The sequence below is a fragment of the Cetorhinus maximus genome, chromosome 15, assembly GCF_964194155.1.
Source record: "Cetorhinus maximus chromosome 15, sCetMax3.hap1.1, whole genome shotgun sequence".
Classification (NCBI taxonomy): domain Eukaryota; kingdom Metazoa; phylum Chordata; class Chondrichthyes; order Lamniformes; family Cetorhinidae; genus Cetorhinus; species Cetorhinus maximus.
Genome location: NC_135893.1, coordinates 11,983,390 through 12,010,615, shown reverse-complemented (window position 1 = coordinate 12,010,615; position 27,226 = coordinate 11,983,390). Strand labels below are relative to the sequence as shown.

Here is a 27,226-nt window from a genome sequence, read left to right as displayed (position 1 = left end):
ACTCTAAAATCTTACCAACGACCGAGGTCAGGCTAATCAGCCTGTAATTTCCCGTCTTTTGCCTCACTCCCTTCTTAAACAGGGGGGTTACATTAGCGATTTTCCAGTCCTCTTGTACCCTCCCTGACTCGAGTGATTCCTGAAAGATCACCACTATCTCTTCAGCTATCTCCTTCAGAATTCTGGGGTGTAATCCATCTGGTCCAGGTGATTTATCCACCTTCAGACCTTTCAGTTTTCCTAGCACCTTCTCCTTGGTAATGGCCACCATACTCACCTCTGCCCCCCGACTCTCTTGAACTTTGGGGATGTTACTCGTGTCTTCCACCGTGAAGACTGATGCAAAGTACCTATTCAGTTCCTCTGCCATTTTTTTGTTCCCCATATTAGCCCTCCATGTGTAACATTGTTGGCAGTCCAAACTCATAGATAAAAATTGGCTACACGAACAAGATACTGGGTGACTCCCGATGCTCATGGCACTGCCCGCCAATATAGCTCGGAAGGCATGGGAAGGAAATTGTAAAAGAAAAAAAACACTACAGTTCATCATCATGTCACTTATAATTGACAAAGCAGCAGCAAATTTTATCAATGTTCTGAATGTGATTATTGTTTCAGATGTGATCATTGTCCCTGGTGACAGGCAGCATCTTTTCTAAGCAGTAGGAGTATCTTTTGTCTTTTTTTCCCTCCTGAGTATATGTTTGTGAAATTTGGGTCAGTCTGTTTTCTGTTAAATACGCTGAAAAACTATATCTTATACAGTCTGTATTTTCAACTCAGTGCCCACTTAACCACATTTGCAATTTGAAATCAGCTTGTCCACATACCCCTCATTTCTACTTGATGCTTCCAGTTCTGGTGTAAGCAGGAATTGTTGACTTCTCAAAATCTATTGCTAATGTGACTTGGGAAGTAAGAGAAAGAACAAGCGCTAATGTGAACTAGGGGAGAAAGAGCAGGCTATGGGGAAAAGGGCCAGTCTGAACTGGCTGGGGTTGGAATGAGTGCCAATTTGAATTAGGAGAAGGGGAGAAGAAGAGTGCCTCAGAGAACTGGGGTGAGTGGGGAGGTTGGTGTGGCGGGGGAAGAAAGACTGTTTTCAGATCACCGTGACAACCACATATAAAAAAGAATTACCAAGAGTATCAGTACATAGCCTCACAATTTCAGTCCAGGAAATAAGAGAGAATTCCTGCAACATTTGCTGTGACCTTCCACTATACAGGTGATAGAAAGTTGGATACATCTGTGCCATTGGTTATGATGAGACAGTGTCCCACCACACTTCCATTATAGCTATATGTGAAAGGGTGTTTTGGAGTTGTCAGATCTTCTAAGCTATTGAGTCAATTTTACTTATTTTCAAAGTTGATGTCAATAGAATAAGTAACCATTTGTATGGATTTAGAAAATCTTTCTTTATATTATCTTTGGTTCAGTTAGGTGCATTTCCTTTGGACTGAGATAATGGCCCAGAATTTGCAGCAGTAATTACAGTGAGCTGCCAGCCCTCAGTATTATTATTGTGTAAAACCCACAGCAATGTCCAGTGTCCATACTCATGCAATTAAACATGGAAATTCAGAAGTTGCTGTCTGTGATACCCTGCTCTTCCACAGGGTACGCTGTTGCAATCTTTGCAGATTAAATCATTTAGAAATTACTGATTTGTTGTGAATGCCAACTATTTACACACTATGTTCTCAATGTAAGCAATAATAAAGATAAGCCTTGTTTTGAAATTTTAACAGCATGCCAAGTATTACAATCTCTGTAGAGACCGATAGATAACTTTAAAAAAATAATTTGAACTTCCACATAACAGCTGAAAGGATGATACAGCAAGATTTCTAATTTGAAGACTTTTACTGTAGCGAGATCAAAAGCACTATTGACTAAGCACTTATACTTTAAACCACAAAACAGAAAATTCCTCTTTTTCTTTTAGCACAACTGAAAACATACTTCACTGATATACTTTACACTGTCCTTTAAGTAGACATTCAATTCTCCCAGACCCAGTCCAAGGTGATTCTTTGCTTTGGTGATTCTTTTCCTTTTGCAGCCTGGGAATTTTTAATCTCAGACTGTCTTTCACAATGAATTTTTTTTTACCTTGGTGATTCTTCTTCCAGCATAAGCTAGGTGAATCTTCCAGCCTCATGAATTTGGTCTTTTCAATCTGAGCTGGTGAGAACATTCCAGGATAGATTGGAAATGATTGGCTTTCCTTTTTTCTCTTTTTAAAAAAAATATGAATCAGAAACTTGCTTGCATGACAGTGTGACAGTTGTATTACTAAACTTTTAATATTATAGTGATCTCCTTTGGAACATTTTGATACATTAAAGGTGCTATATAAATGTAAGATGTCTATTTGGTGTTGAAGTGCTTCAGACAACAGTCAAGAATAAAAACAAAAACAGAATTACCTGGAAAAACTCAGCAGGTCTGGCAGCATCGGTGGAGAAGAAAATAGTTGACGTTTCGAGTCCAATGACCCTTCAACAGAACTGAGTGTAGTTAGGAGAGGGGTGAAATATAAGCTGATTTAAGGTGGGGGGTGGGGTGGGGGGAGAGAAGTTGAGGGTGGGGTGGTTGTAGGGACAAGCAAGCAGTGATAGAAGCAGAGAATCAAAAGATGTCACAGACAAAAGGATCAAAGAGGTGTTGAAGACCCAAACCTCCCTGTCGCTTGCCATTTTAACACTCCACCCTGTTCTCTTGCCCACATGTCTGTCCTTGGCTTGCTGCATTGTTCCAGTGAAGCCCAACGCAAACTGGAGGAACAGCACCTCATCTTCCGACTAGGCACTTTACAGCCTTCCGGACTGAATATTGAATTCAACAACTTTAGATCTTAAACTCCCCCTCCCCCCATCCCCACCCTGTTTCTTCCCCCTCCCTTTTGTTTTTTTCAATAATTCATATAGATTTTTCTTGTCCCACCTATTTCCATTATTTTTAAATCTAAAACTAAAACTTTGTTAGTCTTTCCACCCCACCCCCACTAGAGCTGTACCTTGAGTGTCCTGCCATCCATTCTTAATTAGCACATTCTCTTAGATAATATCACCACCTTCAACACCTCTTTGATCCTTTCATCTGTGACATCTTTTGATTATCTGCTCCTATCACTGCTTGCTTGTCCCTACAACCACCCCACCCTCAACTTCTCTCCCCGCACCCCACCCCCCACCTTAAACCAGCTTATATTTCACCCCTCTCCTAACTACACTCAGTTCTGTTGAAGGGTCATTGGACTCGAAACGTCAACTCTTTTCTCCTCCACCGATGCTGCCAGACCTGCTGAGTTTTTCCAGGTAATTCTGTTTTTGTTTTGGATTTCCAGCATCCGCAGTAGTTTTTTGTTATAATCACAGTCAAGAATAGACTGACATGCAAGACTGTCTTCAATTGCATGTGTTCTCAAGTTGAATATTAAGTAAATATGAATGGTTATCTGGAGGTCAAGCAAAGTGATTGATTGTCCAATTAGATAAAAACTGCTATTTTGACAGGATCACTCCCTAAGATTCCTGTCTCCTAATTGTTTTCACTTGTGCTTGTGAGAGTTTGTTTATTGGAGGATCTGTGTCAATGAGTTGGATGAGTCGATGAGAGTGTGACTTGGTGTGTGAGTGTGAAAATATGTGTGTGAGCAAGCTGGTTCAATGAATACCTGCTCGAACATGTGTGGATGAGCACTGGTACATGAGAGTGAGCACATCAGTGAAAAACAAAATTTTGGCTCAGGAAGTGTGAAAATGAGTAGTCGAGTGTGCAAGCATAAGGTGTGTAAATGAGAAGGTAACTGATCGATAGTGCAAGCAGAGGGGTGAGCGAGTACAGCAGAGAGCTAGGTGAAGTTAAAACATCAGTATTTGTGGAAAAGTTAAGGTTATGAACCCTGTCTACACTTTGTTGCCACACAAGGACAATCTCCCCTTGTTCTAAGCGATAAAACAGTAACACTAATCAATGCGCACAGACTAGTTGTAAAACACTGACTATGGGTGAGAAGTCAGCACTTCTATACATTCTGCACTGTGTAGAGTTTTCAGTGACATTGAGCACAGAAGGCATTATTCAAAATCTTGCAGCAATATGTTAAACTAAATGAACTGTTAAGACTGAGACCACCTTTTCTCCTGACGGCAACTCAGTTCGACAGTTGTAAATTGGGTGTCACATATTCATTGTTGTGTGATCTCACTGACTAAAACATTTAGTCCATGTAGGATCCTGTTGCCAATCTTTCATGGCTAGATACCTTTGACATTCAGGAGAGAAGATTTTTAAATCTCCTTTATTCAGTTCTGGTGCAGTATTTGTTGGTCATTTATAGATGGATTTAAAAGGTGATCATTATACCATTAATGGTGACCTGTATATAAAATTGTTTTGTAAATATTTTGTATTTTGTCAAATTCTAAGAAACAGATGGAGCAGATTTTCAACTTGAAGCGGGGAAATCAATGGAAATTAAGATCTTGTGGTTTCTATAATGGGCAGCTGATTCACAACATCCCTATCACAACTGTTAGCAGGTTGAAAATCTATCCCAACAATGTCTATGGAAATTAGTTATATCATTGGTACTGTTGACTTGCTCTGTGAATGGCCAACTAAATCTTTCAGCTTTACAATTTTGGCGCATGTGAATAATGGCCAATTCCTTTCCATATTGTGAGCTACTCTGACAGTTTCACCAATAACACAGCATTCCCTTGATACTGCACTGAAATGTCAATCTAAATGATGTCTTCTCTAATTCACTTGCCTTCAAATAAGCCAAGCAGACCATCAAGATGAAAGCACCAAAACGAAATCAGCTTGGTTTAAAGGAAACAGCTATGGAGTTCCCAAGGCCATGAAGTGTGGAAAAACCGTTTTGCACTTCATTACTATTGTTGGTGCAGAGTATATGATAATGTCACATTTGGAATTTTTTTCTCCATTGTACATGTTTGCTTAACTGTTTGCCACTCAGCTCCTGACCTCATTACAATCTTGGTCCAAACATGGGTAAAAGAACTGAACTCAAGAGGTGAGGTGAGAGTGACTGCCCTTGACATCAAGGCAGCATTTGACCGAGTGCGGCATCAAGAAGCCCCAGCAAAACTGGAGTCGATGGGATTCAGGGGAAAGCTCTCCACTAATTGGCATCATACATTGCACAAAAGAAGATGGTTGTGGTTGTTGGAGGACAATTATCTCAGTCCCAGGACATCATTGCAGGAGTTCCTCAGGGTAATGTCCTAGCCCCAGCCATCTTCAGCTGCCTCATCAATGACCTTCCCTCCATCATCAGGTCAGAAGTGGGGATGTTTGCTGATGATTACACAATATTCAGCACCATTGCAACTCCTCAGATACTGAAGCAGTCTGCGATCATATGCAGCAAGACCTACAAGACATTCAGGCTTGGGTTAATAAGTGGTAAGTAACATTCACGCCAGGCAACTGCCAGGCAATGACCATCTCCAACAAGAGAGAATCTAAACATCTCCCCTTGACATTCAATAGCATTACCATCGCTGAATCCCCTACTATAAACATCCTGGGCATTAGCAATGACCAGAAACCACCCATATAAATACTGTGGCTATAAGAGCAGGTCAGAGGTTGGAAATTCTGCAGCGAGTAACTCACTTCCTGATTCCCCAAAGCCTGTCCACCGTCTACAAGGCACAAGTTAGGAGTGTGATGGAATATTCTCCACTTTCCTGGAGGAATGCAGTTTCAACAACACTCAAGAAGCTCGACACCATGCAGGACGCAGCAACCTGCTTGACTGGCACCCCATCCACCACTTTAAACATTCATTCCCTCCACCACTGATGCACAGTGGCAGCAGGATGTACCATCTACAAGGTGCACTGCAGCAACTCACCAAGGCTCCTTCAACAGCACCTTCCAAACCATGACCTCTAAAACCTAGAAGGACAAGGGCATCAAATATATGGGAACACCACAAGTTCCTGCAAGTTCCCTTCCAAGTCACACACCATCCTGACTTGGAAATATGCCACCTTTCCTTCACTGTCACTGGGTCAAAATCCTGGAACTTCCTCGCTAACAGCAGTGTGGTTGTATCTACACCACATGGACTGCAACGGTTCAAGAAGGCAGCGCACTATTACCTTCTCAAGGGTAGTTGTGGATGGGAGAAAAATGCTGGCCGAGCCAGTGATGCCCACATTCCCGTGAATGAATAAATTAAAAAAATAACATTTCAGCATTCATAAAAAGCAATTTCATTAATCACACCTAACATTCTGTTTTTCACATGATAATTGAATGCAAAGGTAATAAAACTATGTCATGAAGTAATTTGGCCTCATTTCTTGAGGGTTTGCAGTACATTTTTAACATTTCTGCTGATAATGCTCTGGATCATTATTGCTTTCTACAAACAATTTAATCTCCAAAAATCAAACCATGGAAAATGCACTCTAGATTTTGATTGTAAGACCATTCCAGTTGCTCATAACATCCGGATCAAACATAAATCCACACATCTCTGGGGGGGGGAAAGCAGAATTCTGACAGCTGAAGTCTTGCTTGTTAAAGCCATGTTGAAAAGTTCAGTATCTTGCGCATCCAACCCACCCTCTGTTTATATAATCTAAACTAATTCCTCAGTGCAGTATTGAGAAAGTATTGCCAGAGGTGCTGTTGCTGAAATTATACATTAAGTCAGATCCCATCTGTCTACCACAGTGGTTTGGGTGGATGCAAAAGATTCCATTGCACTGTTCAGAGAAAAGCAAGAGGCTCTTTTGCTATTCTGGGTAATATTTGTTCCTCGACCAACTCGTGACTCAGGTCATTCACCTCAATTGCTGGTTGTCAGATCTTACTATGTTAAAATTGTTTGCTCCATTTATTTACATAACAAGCAGGACTACACTTCAAAAATCAAATTGGATGTGTAAATCCTTGAATGTTGCTCAATGTTGCAAAGATGTAACAGTTTTTCTTCCTCAAATTTTATTAATACTTTGAACTAAATATTGTTTATATGCAACTTCATGGGCTGTTTATAAACAGAATTTAAAAATTTTTTGCCAAACACCTGTTTTTTAAATTACCTGTGAGATTAAGTGTGTCAGTACAGGAGGTCATTCTGTGAACAGCTGTCATTTGCTAGTTGTTAAGTACTACGTGAATAACTTTTAATGAAATGGATGGTTCTGAGGGGATTTCCTCACATTGAAAAGCTGAGTTGAAGGATCAAGGCTTATAAATGTAGGACAACAGCAAAAGTTGAGAAGAGACTGTTAAATAAATGTAACACATTTATTAAGACTAACCTAACCCTTGCAGTGGGAAACTCGCACAATCAGGTTGGCTTGATTTTACTCCCTGTTGACATAAATGGAATATAAAATCGGCGTGATGTAAAACAGATAGCTGATTGTGTTAGTTTCCTGTCAGGTGGGTTAGGTTAAAGTTACCCGAGACAAGAGTCTTGGAAGCCTGATGGATTATAGAAAGGAGGAAAAGCTGCAGAAGGTAAGAAGTTCCACAGCTTTGAATTCCTGCAAAAGAATGAGCTGGAGAAGAAAATGATGCAACAATTCTTGATTTAAGCACAGGGAGCGTAGGTGGATGAAAGCATGTGGGATGGTGCGTTTGAAGCTTAGGAGGAACAACAGAGGGAAGTTTGGGAAGGAATGACCAGTGAAGTATTGATAAAAGAGAGAGGAAGAAGAATTTGCATTTATAGAACAATTTTCACTCCCTTTAGACACCCTAAAGCGCTTCATAGCCAATGATGTACTTTTGAGGTCGTCACAATTTGTGCACAGCAAGGTCCCACAAATAATAGAGATAAATGACTAGTTAATCAGTGATTATTAAGGAGTAACTGTTGACCCAGGACACCAGAGAGAATTCCCATGTTCTCCCCGGAAGGGCCTCTTTTTTTCACATATAGACAGATAAAGGTACGGGATTGGTGGGGGAGAATCATTTATCGTAGCTTGCTTGATACCTTTTTGCCTCTTGTTGGTGAAGCAAAACTAAATAGATGTTGCAGTTTTCTGACTGAAGTCTTATTGTGTCCTTGGTCCTCAGACAAACAGTTCTCCAGCAGCTTGGACAATGTATGCATGACCACAGGCTGTGTGGCTGCGGGTGAGTGAGTTTCAGAGCCTTGCATTAATTATGCGTAATAAATAACATCACTCACACTTGAATTGTAAATCCTATTAAAAATTTGTGTACCGCCTTATGGAAATAAATTGTTGATAAGGTGACAATAATTAAGGACTACATTTTCCTAAAATCATTCATTTTAGTGGAAAAGTAGATACAAATGCAAAGCATAAATTGCACCGCTATACCCACATCTCTCTTATGAAGATGAGACTGAAGAGGAAAATGTGTCCTTAAATGTTAAGTAGTAATTCTTATGTATAACCATCAACTCATAGAACCTTACAGCATTAATGAGGCCATTCAGCCCCCTGGGGGTCTCGTAAAATAACAAGGAGCTGTGTGGGGATGGCTCCCAGATGCAGTCCTGACGCCGGAGTGTTTTCTGAACGGTGGCCATCGAGGTGAAACAGGCAGCCAATTTTCATAATTAAAGATTTTTTTTTACCAATTAACTTAAATTGATTATCAACCTTTCCTCCAAGGAAATAGTATCTTATAAACTCTATTGAAACGCTTCCTAATCTTGAACATCTCTCTTAAATCTCCCCTTATCCTTCTCTGCTCTAAGGAGAACAATCCCAGCTTCCCTGGTTTCTTGACCCCTGTGACTAAAAGTACTCTGGCTATTGACACCTTCTGTGGTAGTGAGAGACACAATGCTTCGTGGCAGCACACATTGGAACCTGATGTGCTGCGTTCTCAACCTCCATGAGGCATCCACCACTGCCTAAGGCAGTTGATGCACAATGTGAACCAGACAGGGTTTATATCCTTCATGATTAAATAACACACTAACATTAATTGTCCAGATTAGTGCATGAGGAGCAAAGTAGAGGTTGCAAATGTAGAATAGTAGTTGGCAGTGATGCCTTATATTCAGGTGAGGACAGGAGAAAATGGGAATGAAAAGAAATAAAATAATACAACCAAATATAATTTTGAAATTGTTTTTAAATAATCATAAAATATTACAGTGGCATAACACCATCAGGATAGGCAGCATACATATAACTTGTTTCTTCATTATTTGGTTTAACTGACTCCTTGGAGTTTCTTCCATTTACAAGATCACAAAGTTAGTTCAGCTGAAGAAGATCCTTGAGCCTACTTAATTTCATATTCCCAGAATACAAACCCCATAGTTAAACAGCCCCCTGACACAGACTAGATTAGCGCATGAGGAGCAAAGATTCATAGGGGAAAAATAGGCACATAGGCCAGAGAACAGAAAGTTACCAGTTTCCATGAAGCTACAATCCTGCTTAGGTTAGCACATTTTGGTGAGAAGAGTTGGGAATGAAAAATTGATGATGGGGTAGGGAAAGTTGAAAAGAAAAAAACTCCTCGGGAGTTTTTTAAATCTATTCTTTCATGGGATGTGGGCGTTGCTGGTAAGACCAGCATTTGTTGCCCATCTCTAATTGCCCTTGAACTGAATAGTTTGCTAGGCCATTTCAGAGGTCAGTGAATCAACCACATTGCTGTGGGCCTGGAGTCACATGTAAGTCAGACTGGGTAAGGATGTCAGTATTCCTTACCTATGGGACCTTAGTGAACCAGATGGGTTTTTATGACAATCAATCATAGTTTCATGGTCATCATTACTGAGACTAGCTTTCAATTCCAGATTTATTAACTGAATTTAAATTCCACCAGCTGCCATGGTGAGATTTGAACCTATGTTCCCTCAGAGCATTTGATAGGAATACTGGTCCAGTGACATCACCACAATGCCGCCACCTCCCCTCAAGGAGTAGAGCAATGTGCTCTGTTCATTTGGAAGAAAGTTGTCATTTTTGTTTCAGGCTAATTCTGAATTGAACTCTTCCAACACTCTTCCTGGTTAGGAAGCCCATGTCCTAACAGCCCACCCTACAAATTTATTTTTCTTAATTTCTCTCTTTATTCTATTAATGATGGTTTTCAATTTATGTTGTCTAGTTACTGACTCACTGACCAGTGGAAATGGTTTATCCCTGTTCAGTTTATCAAAATACTTCATCATGTTGAAATACATGTAGAAACATAGATAACACAGTCCCAAAGAACTGGATAAACTGTACAATTATTTTATTTTTTCTATTAAGCTGCACGGATAATCCAGAATATGGATCCATCTGTCTCACCATGTGAAGATTTTTACAGATACGCCTGTGGGGGTTGGCTGAACAGGCACATCATACCAGAGACCAGCTCTAGATACAGTATATTTGATATTCTAAAAGATGAAATGGAAATCATTCTAAAAGGTAAAAGTCCAAGACTAACCAGACTGGAACTCAAAAAGCTATGTTATTTTCAAATAAGGCTAAACAAAAACACTGGCTGTCCTTCAGATGGGAATTACAAATAAATGACTTAATTTCCTTCAAATGCAACAGAAATGATTATCAGACAATGCATGACACTTGAAAGGCGATGGGCAGGACAGTTCATGTACATAAAGTAGGTTATTTTAAGCCAACCCATCCAGTGGGGGACTGACAGGATCTGATTGGCAACTTGTTTTTAAATCTGACGTGATTTTACATTTTGTTGACTTCACTGGAAAGTAAAATCAGACCAGGTATAAAAACAAGAAGCTGATTCAATCCCGTAAGCTTCCTGTTAGGTAGATTGGGTAAAAGTTATGCACAAAGTTTTTAATTCTACATAGATGTGTTTTTGTGTGCATAGCACATTCCCATAGATTATAATGGGTATTGTCATATATGGATGCACTCAGCTATAGTTTCTGCACATTTCTTGACATATTCTTATTCTGGTGAATGTGGCAACCAATATACAAGGAGAGATCCAGTGCTTATACTATATGTAAAAGTTTACAGAAATATTTAGTCCTGCTATGAAACACCGTAAATTTACCCAGATATATCAGTAGCACAAAACAGGTAACTGGGTTAACTTTGTCTTGTAACCTCTTACCCTGTCTCATTAGAAGAAGTGTCATTCACTATCTAGTAATTGGTTTTGATTTGTGAGATGCACAGGTGTTGGTCTGATGCCTGGGTGGGAGAGTTATCTTATGAGGAAAGGTTGGGCAGGCTGGGCCTGTATCCATTGGAGTTTAGAAGATTGAGAGGTGATCTTGTGGAATCATATAAGATCCTGAGGGGACTTGACAGGATGGATGATGAAAGGATGTTTCCCATTGTGGGAGAGACTAGAACTAGGGAACACAGCTTAAAAGTGAGGGGTCTCCCATTTAAGATGGAGATGAAAATATTTTTTTTTCTCAAAGTCATGAACCTTTGAAACTCTCTTCCCCAGAGAGTGGTGGAGGCAGGGTTATTGAATATTTTTAAGGCAGAGGAAGATAGATTCTTGACTAACAAGGGGGTGAAAGGTTACTAGTAGTAGGTGGAATATGGAGTTGAGGCTATAATCAGATCAACTATGATCTTATTGAATGGTGGGACAGGCTTGAGGGACCGCATGTCCTACTCCTGCTCCTAATTCTTATGTTCACATATATGTAGGTCTGGAAGAGAGATCTGCTTCTTTAAAGGTAATTTTGATCCTTTGATTAGAGTCATATTTAACCCAGCTTCCCTGCCCTTTTAGGTGTTTTAGAAAGATCAGACGATGGAGACCGTGATGCTTTTAAGAAGGCTAAACAACTGTACAAATCCTGCATAAATGACAGTGAGTTCAACTTAAGTTCATTTGTTTTCTTAAAAATATATTTATGTCCATATTTCCTTTGGTGGCTCAAAGAGTAAATGTACTGTCACATATAGAATAGAGGCACACAGACACGGAAGGTCAAATCTCCAGTCTTTACTGAGTTCAATGACAGAGGTGGCATGGAACCATTAAGATTGATCATCCTTGGATTGCGGTGGAACTGGAGGGTGGGTTCATATAAAGTTCTTGCTGCTGATACACCTTTCAGCAGGAGCTACTAGTTATGAATGTTGGATGGTGAGAGGAGCAAGTTGGGGCATGCTGCCTTTCACAGCCAAATAGTCTACAAACATTTATAATATAGTTTCATAGAATGTGCAGCACAAAGTAAATCGATGTAGTTCTATCCGCCTAACTTGTCCATGCCAATGTTTATGCTCCACACTGCTTCAACTAATTCTTTCAACATATTATTCTATTCCTTTCTCCCTTACTTTTATCAAACTTCCCCACAAATGCAGCAAATTCCCCTTAAATGCATAGTTGAAGAATGACTGTTTTGTTGAGAAAGCAGTCAGTGCTGGTGGAGCAGTCTGTGGAACAAGTGTCTTCAGAAGATGTACAGAGCGAGCTGATATTCATTTTCTCACTCTTTGGCCATTGTCTTTTGCAATTTTCTGCTGTGATCACAGGACAAGAGAGGAAAGGTGGCCTGCTCCTTAACCTGACTATTAATCAATAGGAAAGTGTACCATAGAAACATAGAAAATTGGAACAGGAGTAGGTCATTCGGCCCTTCGAGCCTGCTCCACCATTCATGGCTATGATCAACACCATACTACTGCACTCTCCCCATTCCCCTTGATGCCTTTAGAGTCCAGAAATCTATTTCCTTTCCTAAATATATTCAGTGACTTGCCCTCCACAGCCTTCTGTGGTTGAGAATTCCATAGGTTTACTACCCTCTGAGTGAAGAAGTTTCTCCTCATTTCAGTCCTAAATGGTCAAGCCCATATCCTGAGACTGTGACCCCTTGTTCTAGGCTGATGCCTCCCGCCTCCACCCCAGCCAGAGGAAATATCATCCTTGCATCCAGTCTGTCCATCTCTGTCAGAATTTTATATGTTTCAATGAGATCTCCTCTCATTCTTCTAAACTCCAGTGAATACAGGCCCAGTCGATCCAATCTGTCCTCATACGACAATCCTGCTATCCCGGAAATCAGTCTGGTGAACCTTCACTGCACTCCCTCTATGGCAAGTATATCATTTCTATGGTAAGGAGACCAAAACTGCACACAATATTCCAGGTATGGTCTCACCAAGACCCTGTACAGCTGCAGTAAGACATCCTTGCTCCTGTACTCAAGTCCTCTCACAATGAAGGCCAACATATCATTTGCCTCCTTAACTGTTTGCTGCACCTGCATGTTTGCTTTCAGTGATTGGTGTACAAGGACACCCAGGTCCCTTTGTACATCAACATTTCCCAATCTATCACCATTTGAATAATACTCTGCCATTCTGTTTTTCCCAGCAAAGTGGTAACTTCACACTTATCCATGTTATACTGCATCTGCTATGTATTTGTCCACTCACTCAACCTGTCTAAATCGCCTTGAAGCCTCTTAACATCCTTCTCTTCGCTCACATTCCCACTAAGTTTCACGCCGTCAGCAAACTTTGGAAACATTACATTTGGTTCCCTCATCCAAATCATTGATATATAGTGTGAACAGCTGGGGCCCAAGCACTGATCTCTGCGGTACCCCACTAGTCACCGCCTGCCACTCTGAAAAAGACCCATTTATTCCTACTCCCTGTTCCCTGTCTGCTAACCAATTCTCCATCAATGTCAATATTTTACTCCCAATCCCATGTGCTTTAATTTTACACTAACCTCTTATGTGAGACTTTATCAAAAGCTTCCTGAAAATCCAAATACACCACATCCACTGGTTCTCCCTTATCCATTCTGCAGGCCCGTTCAACTGACCTACGTGCTTTTGCTGTGAAATTTAGTAGTTTAGTGTTAATCAGAAAAATAGAATAGTTACAGCACAGAAGAAAGCCATTCGGCCCATTGAGTCCATACCAGCTCTCTGCAGGTGCAGTTCAGCTGGTCCCACTCACGAGCTCTTTTCCCCAAAATCCTACAAATTCATCATCCCTTAGAAAGCCACGATTCAATCTGCTTCCACCACTCTCCGAGGCAGTGCATTCCAGATCCTAACCCTACTCGCTCATTGTATTAAAAAAAATTCCTCAGGTCACTGTTGGTTCTTTTCCCAATCACCTTATGTTTGTGTCATCTGTTTCTCAACCCCTCCATCAAAGGGAACAGCTTCTATCTATCTGCTCCATCTAGACCACTTGTAATTTTGAACACTCGGATCAAATCTCCTCTCAATCTTCTCTTCTTCAAGGAGGTCAGCCCCAGCTTCTCCAATCTACCCTCATAACAGAAGTCCCTTACTCTGACAACCATTCTTGTAAACCTTTTCTGCAGCCTCTCTAAAGCCTTCACATCGTCCCTAAAGTGCAGTGCCCAGAATTGGACATATCACTCCAAATGAGACTAAACCAGAGTTATATAAAGGTTCATCATAACTTCCTTGTTTTTGCACTCTATGCCTCTATTTATAAAGCCCAGGATCCCTTTTGCCTTTTTAACCACTTTTAACGTTACAGAATTGAACAGTTTCTGATCTCTAAGGCTGTCTACCACTCATTGATTTCTAAATCCCCACCGTTGGTCATAAATTCCACCATGACCAAGGTCACATTGTTTGTGCAGCCTAGGACCAGCTCTGTGTCCCAGCCTTCAGCTTCCACTTTCTGTATACCCCTTCTCTCCCTTGGGTTCATCCTTGTTGGAACCTTTAGCCAGCACATCTCCGCAATTGAACATCCTTCCTAGAACCTTCATCTCATTAATTCCCTTCTCTCCTCAAAACCAGCCTCTCCAGCACTCATTTACCATCTCCTTGAATTGTTCTCCCATTCCTATTTTGTATCTAATTTCACCACTCCACCCCAAATAGCTCTCCCTTTTGTGAGATGCCTGGCCAGACTTTGCTTTGACAAAGCCACAAATTTAAGTACAAGTTGTTCTAATTGATGCTTGAGTCCTTTTTTTTTATTGTTTTAATATTAATTTCAAGGACACAGTGCCTCAGCTGAAAATAAATAAAATTGGTTGATGCAGGGAAACAAGTTGTTTATACAAGCTTGCTGCCTGTCAAAGAGTTGAAAAGGTTTTGGGGGTGAAATCTGACTTCAGTGTGGGTGCAAAACAAATGGCAATGGATCAGCCTACAGGTTACCATTGACCAAAAACCGAACTAGACCAGTCATAGAAATACTGTGACTACAAAAGCAGGTCAGACGTTTGGAATTCTGCAGTGAGTAACTCCTGACTCCCCAAAGTCTGTCCACTATCTACAAGGCACAAGTCCGGACTGCAATGGAATACTCCCCACTTGCCTGGATGAGTGCAGCTCCAACAACACTCAAGAAGCTTGACACCAGCCAGGACAAAGCAGCCTGCTTGATTGGCACCCCGTCCACCACCTTAAACATTCACTCCCTCCATCATTGATGCACAATGACAGCAGCGTGTACCATCTACAAGATGCACTGTACCTTCCAAACCCGCGACTTCCACCACCTAGAAGGACAAGAGGAGGAGGTACATAGGAACACCAGCACCTCCAAGTTCCCCTCCCAAGACACACACTATCCTGACTTGGAAGTATCTCACCATTGCTTCACTGTTGCTGAGTCAAAATCCTGTAACTCTCTCCCTAACAGCACTGTGGGTGTACTTACACACCACATGGACTGCAGCAGTTCAAAAGGCGGCTCACACCACCTTCTCAAGGGTAATTAGGGATGGGCAGTAAATGCTGGCCTGGCCAGCAACACCCACGTCCTGTGAACAAAGTAAAAAACAGTAGTCAAAAGACAGATAAAAAATATGTTGTTGTACAGCATGACTATCTCTCAAGTTGATGAAGACTTTTGCAAGCACAAAGGTTATTGGGTTCAAATGAAGCATTGGACTTGTTAATTATATTTTAGCACACTTACATAGCAATGGGATTCCCCTAACAACAATTCATTCAATTCACTGCAAATTACAGGGACCTTTTGAGCAGAAAGATTTATTTGTTCGAGCTATCAAACCTCCAACCACACACCACTAACATGCAAAAAAAAGCATAGGAACAATATAGTGATTATGCCTTCTAAAAGAGATTGCAAACTTTTTTAGGTTAGTTCATGAAGTTTAAGTTCTCTCTGGCATCACATGTGAATGGAATTGCCAATTGCTTAATAAAATATTAATTGTGGTTAAAAGAAACACTCACCATCTTTTTCCTTGCTTCTGTGTAAATTCCGACATTATGACGGTAACCCAGCTTCAAGAGTGCTTCATTTGCTGTAAAGTGCAATGTCCTGAGGCTGTGAAAGCCACTATATAAATGCAAGTCTTGTTTTTCTTTTTTACTGTAGGTTTAATAGAGGAAAGGGATGCTGAACCACTCTTAAATCTATTGGATGAAATAGGAGGATGGCCAGTTACCACAACTGACTGGGATATCACTAAAGGTATGCAAGTTTTCAAGTAAGTCTCCATGCTTGGCTATTATTAACTTATTTTTTTAACACTTCTGCGAGACATTGAAGCTTTTGTGAGCCTGGAATTATCTGTTTCTGTTATTACTGCATGGACTCTTAATAGGGTGATTCTGGAATCCAGCTCTATCAGAGGGAGCCACACTTGCAGAGAACTGCATGCCCCAAGATGCAACTTCTTTCTCCCTTTCTCTCTCCCTCTCTCACTCTCTCTCTCTCTCTTTCTCTCACTTTTTCAGTGCTAGGTACTGTACATCTGACCTCTAGGATATTGAAGCAACACTTTTTAATGTTATGACAGCACTTTGAAATCCACCCCAAGAATACGTTAGCTGAGCAAATGCCATATATGTGCCATAGATCTACACCTTTCTGAAGAGGAGGAGGGTACAAATATACCATTTCCAGAGATGCCAGATATCAGGGTGAGGTTAGGTTCACAGGCACTGAGTAATGACAATGTTTTTAATTCATTAAAGATAGGGCCCTTCCAACAGACCATTTAGTTGAGTTATCATTCCCTCTGTCAGTGCTGTTATTTCCCTATGGATCACAATCGATGTTACCATTTATCCCTGTGTATTAATCTTGCCTGTGTGATTGCACTTTTGCCTATGATTCAGCAAAATGTCGGTTTGAGCTCCAGAGACTTGAGCACAATAATCTAGGCTGTCTTATTGCTGTGGTACTGAGGGCACGCTACAGTGTTAGAGGTACCAACCTTTAGATGATACATTAAGTATTGCTGAGAAAAGAGACATGCTCTCAAAACTTTTCATTTTGCACTCATCAGGGCACGTGCAAAAATGCCAAATTTCAAAGGGAGCAACAATTTATTACTGCATGAGAAAAGGATGCTGATTGGTTGGTAAATTGGCTCTGATTGGTCAAAGCATTGCAATGTAGACGCACCAGGGAGCCATTGTCCCCCATGATGCCTGGACAAATTCCTTCTACTTGCAGAGGACAGGGTCCTGGGTATGAATATATGTAGCTTCTAGCAAGTGTAAATGAGCTACATTGCGAGCCTAGCTAAATATCTTAAATTGGTTGTTAATGTAATTCTTAGCACGCTTGGGATTGTTCAGCAAATGCTACCTAATTGCAGAATCACATCTAACATTAGACATTATGTTCTGAGTTTTGCAAGCACGGGTTGGTTGAGTAGTCAGTAGTGTGCCTATTGCGAACAGCTGAAGGGATGTGCTGTTTGATACGATCCGCCAGTCATTGAAACATACGACCTACGTACCTGACATCCCACCGGCACTGAAATCATATACCACATTACTCGTTTGTTTGGTAGGCAGAATGTCTTTTTGGCTTGACAGCGGCACCCTGTTAGTGGAAACTGCCTAACATTAAATGTGATTCAGGCAGTTGGGCATAACTTGCTGAACAATCCCAAGCATGCTAAGAATTACACTAACAACCAAATTAAGATTATCAGTCGGGCTCACAATGTAGCTTACTCGCGCATGCTAGAAGATACATTTATTCATCGGGATCTGTCCACTGCAGCCAAAAGGAATTTATCACAGCTTTTTTGAATTAAACTAAAGCATTGGGACAATGGCTCCCTGGTGCATTCTCCATGGCAACATCTTGACCAATCAGAGATGTCTTGCCAACTGATCACCTTTTTCTCATGCAGTATAAATTGTTGCTTCCTTTGAAATTTGGTATTCTTGTGCTTGTCTGATGAGTGCAAGACGAAAAGCTTTGACAGCATGTTTCTTTTTTCAGCAATACTCAAATTCTGTACTACCAAGCAACTACATGCTACATTAAACTAAGGCCCTGTGCACTATCTCAGGTGGATTGTCAGGTCCCTTATAGGAATCCTCATTTTAATCAGCATTTCCACTGTCACTTCCTTAACTTGCCAACAAGCAAGTTTGTAGTCAGCCAGATTCAAACCAATTTAAAGTGATTCTTATCTACTCTCAGCTAAAATGCTACAATATTTTGGGAGACATTTTGCTGTGATTTTTATAGTGCTATTTTGTTTGATAATGCTCTTGTGAAGTGCTTTGGAACATTTTTACCGTTGGCAATAGATGTTGTCAGAATAACATTTCTATTGTCCAGACTCGCCACCCTTGTGCCCTGTGATACCCTTGCCACTAAAAATGATACCACCTCGGAAGGTGTTACATTACTTTTACTCTGCTGATTCATGCCCGGTAGGGTGAGTTGGATTCTGGCGAAGTCCACCATGCATTCTGCACTGTGTTAAAACTTCCAACCAAATTTATAGGTGTTGCTTTCAATCTGTTTCTCCAGAGCCTGACTGGAGTTTGGAGACCATCCTACCACGGCTCAATGCCAATTACAATAAGAGAGTTGTTTTGGACACGTTTGTTTGGATTGATGAAAGGGACTCGAGTAGACATATCATTTGTGTAAGTAAAATGTCATTCATTTACACTTTAAGTAAGTGTTTTGAACATTCTTTTGCAGCCTGGATGGGGAGGTAATCTCTGTGACATTGTGGAATGACACTGGTATGTAAAGAATTCTCTGTTTGCAGATATGGTTACCATGAATTTGCCATTTGAGGATTAAGGGTATGTAACACTTTTTTTAAAAAAGCATTTAAACCCTTTCTTCGCAATGGCATAGTGATTACATAGTATCTAATGTGCAAGCACTTCCAACAAAGAAACTTAATATTTTAAAGACACAAATGAGTGATTGTCACTCTGAATGATTGACACTTGATGCACCAGATTTCCTTTATCAGTTGTTCATAGAAACTTCAAATATCTGTTTGAAATATTTGAACTTGTGATAATTGAATTTATGAATTTCAATCAGACTATCTGATGCATGGAGGTTATTTTTTGACCTTGTGTTTCTAATGGTGAACATTAGCCGCAAGGAGTCAATATCAAAATATTTCTCACACACTTTGCTAGATTTTTTCAAGCGTTTTAGGTAGTCAGGGATTATGTATTTACAATTGTTGATGAGGTAGAGGACTGGGAATTCACCAGACTAATCACCTGAAATATGGATCACCGAGGTTATATTGTGGCCTGCACGCTGGAAAATTGATTTGAAACCCTTCCAATTGCCTTCCATGCACAATGCAGTCAGATTACTGATTTCATTCAAGAGCTAGGCACTGTCATCTTATGAGCCTGTGTTGCCAACTGGGAAATTCACTCACTGGCAACACCAATCTGAAAGCCAGGAATGCTTTACCAACAAATGTCCAACATGAATGGCTGGAGAGTTACATGCATTTTTATTGGAGATGCCCATACTCTTCTCTTTGAATCACAGAGGCGCAGAAATCACTTTGCTAAGCCAGTGTACCTTTTGCTTAATGAGTCGCCCGTAACTCTTGCAGGTTGATCAAACTAACCTTGGGATGCCTTCCAGAGATTATTACTTCAGAGATGGAAACTACAAGAGGGTGAGCACTGAAACTGACTACACAGAACATATCATAGATTTTACTGGTGCAATCTACTATCTAGTTTCTTTCATTCATGAGTTTCCTATTGCCACTTTTCCTCACTTTAAGGGCACTCATTACTGTTTTGTTTCAAGGGGGATTGTGCAGTTGTCATATAACCTTTTTAAAAGTGGGCTCATTCCACAACCTGGTGGTTGCAGAAGATCTATTATGGGAAATCACCATCATTGTTTTCTAATTTATAAAATTAACAGATAACAACACTCTCATTCACCTCTATCTTCTTCAGATTGCTAGCTGATGTGTTATGTTCACTGCTTAGTGTTCATAGTGCAGAACTAAGATTGTTGGCAGCACATGCTGGAACTCAGGAATATATCTGACTTATGGCTCTATGTTTAACTGTATGTTGCTTTTAATGTGGGGTTAAATATTGGACATGTGCCTAATGTCCCAAAATTCTGGGCACAGTAGCCCAGTGGTTATGATACTGGATCAGTAACCCAGATGTTATGAATTCAAATCCCTTTGAATAAATTGTGAATAGAATTCAAAACATCTGTAAATTTTTGGACTGGCACCAGAAAATAAATATGGGATTGTCATAAAAACTCAAGTAATTAACTAACCTCCCAACCGTACCTTGAATGACCTTCTTGTGACTCAAGTTCCACATTGTGTGTCTGACTTTAAATGCCCTTAGGATACCTACAGAGGTGTAATAAATACTGCCCTGACAGTGTTGCACATATCCCAAGAACAAATAAAAGATAAATGCATTTCCATTGTGTTGGGAGTGTGCAAGACAATAGTTTACCCCACAGTATAAGGATGTACAAATGTAAAGACTTGTATGCTTGTATCTGTCAGATAAATCGCTCCCTGAACTTAATGGTGTTACTCTTATTAAAGGTGCGTGAAGCTTATTTGCAGTTTATGATTTTAATTGCTAAGATGATCAGAGAAGATAGAAATATGACAAAAAATGACACTTCTGTTGAAGAAGAGATGACAAAAGTCCTGGAGCTTGAAACTGAAATGGCAAATGTAAGTATTTGAAAGATAGTTCTGTATCCTTTCCATGAATTTAGTGTGTTGTGCAGAAAGCAGAGCACACAATTGCATTGAAGAGTTGAAGTGTGTTGCATCATTCTCCTTAGGTGTGTGCTCCTAGATTGTGCTCTCCCTGAACACATGTCCATCCCTCTTGTTCTGTCTTAAGGCCTCATGTTGGGTACTTAATGCCGTTTAATGTGGAATGAGAATTCAGCAGTGTAAATGAGGTTTTTAGTCACCTCCAGGGCTAGGTGGAGCAGGGCTCAAACCCTTCACCTCTTCATCCAGAGGCAGAAATGTTACCACAAAGCCAAAGGTTCACAGTTTGAACAAATGGTCTCAAACAGCAAACAGATTTCAGAAAACATGGAATAGATTGTTCACAAAGCAATAGAGTGGATTCATTGGAAAATAAGGAATGGACATATGTTTGAGAAGCAATTTGCCTTTACAAAATGTTGGAAACTGTTTCTGTGACATTAATATGTATTTATACTGCTTGATTATTTTCCTACAGTTTGTGCAATTAAACAGCTGCATCTGGATTCACAAATATTTTCTTGACCAATTAATTTGACAGTTAAATGATACATGTTTAAATGTGTCATAAATATTTGAATAAGATTCAAATGCTTAATGAAGTGTGAAAGCTTGGTCAGTTCAGCTGTATCATTCTGTGACGTACTCTCAGAAATAAACTGGCTAATATTCTCATACGTTCATAAATAAAACTAAAAGCGTCTCTGTAGATTTAGAGGTCAAACTGTTACTGTTTTGTTTTTCTCATTTTTCTGCCCCTCCCTCCCACCGCCTGACACACCACCCCTGGAGATGTTCTCTCTTGATGGAGGACAGTCCCACAGGTAACGTTAGCCCAATGGCAAATCACCAATTCCCACGCAAAAATCTACCAGTGAAGGTCAGCAGCATTTTTGCGGGCATCATAGTTGAGCCCAATTCTGGCCTCACCTGAGGAAAGTCACAGATAGTGATTAGGAGCCAGAAACCTGGCTGACATTTTCCACTCTGTAGCCCGGGGGTTACTGAGGCTGATTGTAGAGATTCTTCCACAACATCTGCTGAAATCAACTAATTTATTGTAGGATTACAATAGGATATGAGATACAGAAATGGGCCATTTGGCCCAACCAGTCCATGCTGGCATTTGTGCTCCAATCGAGCCTCTTCCCATCTTTTATCCCTCTAAATCTATCGCCATCTATTTCCTTCACAATCCTATGCTTGTCCAGCTTTCCCTTAAATGCATCTATACACTTCAACCACTCCCTATGGTAGTGAGTTCCACATTCTTACCGCTCTTTGGGTGAAGAAGTTTCTTCTGAATCTGGCACCTTAACCACACTGTTCTGCGCTGGCACTGCCTGAGAGTGTCGTGGAGGAAGGCTCGATCGCGACACTCAAAAGGGAATTAGACTGTTATCTGAAAAGGAAGAATTACAGGGTTACAGAGAGAAGGTGGGAGAATGGCATTAAGGGAATTGCTCATTTGGAGAACTGGTGCAGACACGATGGGCCAAATGGCCGCCTTCTGTGTTGTAACAATCCTGTGAACTCCCTCTTGGATTTAATGATAATTTATTGATTTATTGGTATTGATGGCTTCTATTTATGTTCTTCCCCACAAAAGGAAACATTCTCTCCATATCCTGTCTGTCAAAACCTTTCATAATTCTAAAAGTCTCTATTAGCCTTCTTTCTTCAAGAGAAGAGAGATCAAACCTGTCAATCCTTACTGAATATGCATAACCACATGTTTCTGCTATCATCCTTGTAAATCTTCTTTGCACCCTCTCCAGTATGTCTATATCCTTTTTATAAAATGGTGACCAGAACAGCGCACAGTTCTCTAAGTGTGGTCTAACCAGGATTTGATACAGATTTAGCATAACTTCCTTACTTTTCAATTCTATCCCTCTAGAAATAAAACCTAGAGCTTGTCTTGCTTTTATATGGCCTTGCTAACATTTGGTGCAACCTTTAGTGGTTGATGTATTTGTACTTAGTGATCCCTTTGTTCCTCTACCCCACCTAGACTTGCACTTTCCAACCAGGGACCTACACCTAGGGTCAGATGTCAGTTATTATTGGTTCCATTTACTCTTCAATCTTTCTATCAATTTATTTCATGCATTTGTTTTGGATAATTTTTGATGATAAATGGCCTACCCCAAACTCTCATTAACTCCTCCTCTTTGACCAGCACTAGGAGGAACAGGTTTTAATCCTGTGCTTCCCAAACATATTCCCCAGTATGACCCCATTTTAATGTCCCAGAATTTGCGTGACCCCACAGTGAAAGTTTGGGGAGTACAAGAGTTGTTAGTGGGGGTCAGGGTGGCCTTCATCTGCTGAGCCAGGGATGGGTTGGTGGGGGAGTAGGATTGAGCATGGTAGGATGTGTTTGAACTGCAGAGATTTAAAAAAGAACAAATACCTACTTTTTTTACAGCCTTTTTTGCAGCAGGGACCGGGGCCTCAAAGATCACTCTGTTAGGCCGTGCCCATCAACAGGAAACAACATGAGGATTTAAAGGGACCTCGCAGCTGTTAGTGTAGTGTAAAGGGTTAAATATCAAGTATGTAAATGGGCAACATCATCAATGATGTAAGATCACAAGACAACAGAGCATGTGGAAAGATAGTGCCATGTGAAACCTTGTGCTAAGCTTTGTCCTGTATATAATTAGAAGAATGTTTAATAAAAGGTAAAGTTTACCAACAGCCTTGCCTCTAGCAGTCTCTATCAGTCCTAACCAAGGATAACCAAAGCTAAGACCCACAATGATGATAACGGAGTTAGCACCCAGTCTATGCTCCATGATAGCTATTGCTGCCTTGGAGCTTGTGACCCTAAAATCTCATCTTGCACCCCCACTGGGGGTCATGACCTACAGTTTGGGAACCCCTATTCTAACCAAACCACATGGCCCCACTCCAACTTTCCATCACTCTTGATCAGAAATGCACAGTGTCCATCCAGAGTGGCTGAATTTAAGGGCTTGAGAGGAGTCAAGGGCTCAAGCCTGAGTCCCCTATTTCTTACCACTGAGTCTCAGTGCACCAATGCTCAACAACTGCTAATAGTTATGTAGCTCTCCTCGGGTAGAAGAATATTACTAAGTATTTACAGCAAAGAAACAGGCCATTCATCCATTACATCCATTCTAGTGTTCATGCTCCCACCCCTTTTCATCAAACCCATCAACATATCTCAAAGGTTAGAGGAGAAGGCGGGAGAATGGGGTTGAGAAACTTATCAGCCATGATTGAATGGCGGAGCAGACTCGATGGGCCGAATGGCCTAATTTCTGCTCCTATGTCTTATGGTCTTATTCCTTCTCTTCCTTTCTCCCTCGGGCTAAGAGGTAAAGATTGCCACAGGTGGATGGAGGTGATGGGGTTGGGGGTGAGAGATTTGAGGTACAAACAGAAAAGATTAGAAGACTTTTGGGCATAGTTAAGAGAAAAGGTTTTGGCGGAGAGGGTTGGGCCGAGTGATGAGAGCTCACCTTCCAGTGGTGGAGTGAAAGGTGTGGAAAGATTGAACAGCAACATGTGTAACAGCAATGAATTGTGTGGGTTGGTGTTGTGGCTGAGGATTTCCCTAAAGCATGTCAAGATTTGAGAACAAGTATGAGGATGTAGAAGTCGCTTTGCAGAGGCACCCAGTGGAGCTGGGTGGCGATGAGGCAGCACTACTAGAATTACATATAAATTATAGCACAGAAACAGGCCATTCAGCCCAACTAGTCTATGCCATTCTTTATGCCCCATGTGCTGCCATCCTCCTTCATCTCACCTGTGGGCATACCCTTCCATTCCTTTTAGGGCTGGCTCGAGGTTTGTTAGTACCCCGGACAAGTTGAATTTCAGCACCCTGAAGCCTTTTTGCCATTTTCATAATTATTTCATAATTGTTTCATAATGACAAAAATTCTACAAATATAGCAATAAAGAATTTATTACAGATAAATGAAAAAAATCAAACACAACAGACATCCAAATATGTACATTATCCTAACTGAAACTTTAAGACCTTTAAATTTTAATAATTTTTTTCATGATAACAAAATAGAGGAAAGGAAAAAGAGAACTTTAGCTATTACCCTGTACAAATAAGTAAATAAAAGAGAGGAAGAAAAAGAAAAAACAAACCTAAATCAAACGCAACAACAGACATGCAAATTCTTATATTATCCTAACTGAATTTTATATCCCTCAACTTTGGATCTACAGATTTTTTAAAGCACTTTCCATATTTATATTTCTGACAAGGTTATTTTCTATTGACAAAATTGCTAGAGAATTTTGTTTTCCTTGTGTCATGGAAAACCTTAACTATGTCTTTATTAGTTTCAGCTTACTAAAGCATCTTTCTCTCGTGGCCACAGTTTTTGGAACTGTAAGCATTATCCATGATGCAACCCACACATTTGGCATAACATCCTGCAATTTGTTAGCGCTGATAAATCTAACTGTTTGTATTGGGGACTTTACAACTTCAAGAAATATTGCATTTGCAATTTGTAATTCACTCAGTAGTCGCATCCATTATTATCACTGTTTTCTTGATACTTTAACTTATCCTCCAACCTTTGACACGCACATGCCAGTTCATTTTTACCTGCCAAAGCTCTTAGGTTACTTAAAAATCTCCATGAATTATTGAAGTTTTGTAACTGTTCGAATCTTTATGATAGAGACATTATGGCTGTGTCTACTATAAAATTAAACACACAATTTTTGAACAGACTTGCAGGATTTTCTGCATTAGGAACTTTGTCAACACTCCCATGCTCAAATTGCCTTTTCTTGCACCTTACTCTTGTATTTTTAAAAATAGCCTCTGCATCTAGTTCTGCAGTTAATTCCTTTGCTGATGTTAGTGTCTTTTCATAACCATTTGCACGATAATTAGTGACACTACTCATTAATGAAACTGCGGTAGACAATTCCACAGAGGCACTCTGCATAGCTTTGCTGACATCATTCGTTCTGAGTAAGATATCATACCAGAAACTGAGAATAACTAAAAATTTGAAATCCTCTATTTGTGATGTAAGAGTTTGCGCTTCATGTCTCATTACAGGATCAGAAACTGGCATTTCTGAAAGCTCCTAAAGAGCATCTCCGATTCCAATAATTTCATATCTAATAGCTTTGAGACATTCTATTCTGCACACCCATCGGGTCTCGCATAAAGGCTTAGCGGTGAGACATTCAACGTGCTTTTTCAGTCTCTGCCATTGCACAACAGAGGCAGAAAACAAAACATATCTGCGCTGGAGAGTTCCAAAGAATGACGTTGATTCCAGGCAACTTGAGGCACAATCCCCAACTACTAAGTTCCAGGAATGACATCCACATGGCATATGAAATGCTTGTGGATTTTCTTTTAAGATTCATGCATGAACCCCTTTATTTTTTCCTTTCATATTGGGCCCATTATCATATCCCTGACCTCCCGCAGTTTTGTAAGTTCAGACTGCTTTCTCTTAAAAAAAATCAAGTATCCTATCCTGCAATCCTTTTCCAGTAGTATCTATAACTAGTTTCTAGCTCAGAAAATGCTCCTAAACTGAAATATTTTCCACATCTAAAAATCTTATTGTATATGAAAGTTGCTCAGTATAACTTATGTCTGGAGTACAATCTAAAATAAGGCTTAAAATATTTGGCTTCTTTAGTATGATTTGATGTATTTTCTTGAACAGCATTTCCCAGCAAATTAATGATCTCATTCTGGACATTTCATGAGTGTGTTTCCAATCATTAATTTCAGATGTTCCTAAAGATGACTTAGTTGCGACATCAAAGATTTTCCAACAAAAAGAAAAATTTTTATTGGCGCTCTCTGAATATACTAGCCACATGGCCTGCGTTACCACTAACGCCACTGGTTTTAGCATTATGTGGCCAACAACAATACTAACTATATATGAATACGTCTTACCGTATAGAAATAAATATTGTAGTTAATTGTTGTTCACAGGCACAGGATATGCACGGGGACAGCCTGTGCTTCCCCACGCTCACCTGCACCAAGTCACAAGACAGGCTAAGGCAGCCTTAAGTGTACTATTGGCTAAAATGAAGTTAAATAACACTAATTAAGATTATAATACAAGATACCTTAAGTAATTCCATTTTCCATTTATTCATTTATCTCTTTTTCTCTCCATCTCTCCATTTTTTGGCACCCCTCAGCACATTGTGCCCCGGGTGACCGCCTGGTTAGCCGAGCCTTGAACCGACCCTGATTCCTATTTCCCTAAGCTTC

General features: G+C 40.3%; 1 protein-coding gene across 2 annotated transcripts in view; it reads left to right on the top strand.

Moving 5' to 3' along the window:
* The window catches only part of mmel1 (membrane metallo-endopeptidase-like 1), a 104,382-nt gene that overhangs the window by 27,741 nt on the left and 49,415 nt on the right, over window positions 1-27,226 (top strand). For both annotated transcript variants that reach the window (XM_078559238.1, XM_078559237.1), the window contains exons 3-9: window positions 8,092-8,151; window positions 10,263-10,424; window positions 11,740-11,820; window positions 16,320-16,415; window positions 18,729-18,847; window positions 19,801-19,866; window positions 20,782-20,916. In XM_078559238.1, the coding sequence (XP_078415364.1) occupies window positions 8,092-8,151; window positions 10,263-10,424; window positions 11,740-11,820; window positions 16,320-16,415; window positions 18,729-18,847; window positions 19,801-19,866; window positions 20,782-20,916 (719 nt within the window). The remainder of the gene's footprint in view (window positions 1-8,091; window positions 8,152-10,262; window positions 10,425-11,739; window positions 11,821-16,319; window positions 16,416-18,728; window positions 18,848-19,800; window positions 19,867-20,781; window positions 20,917-27,226) is intronic.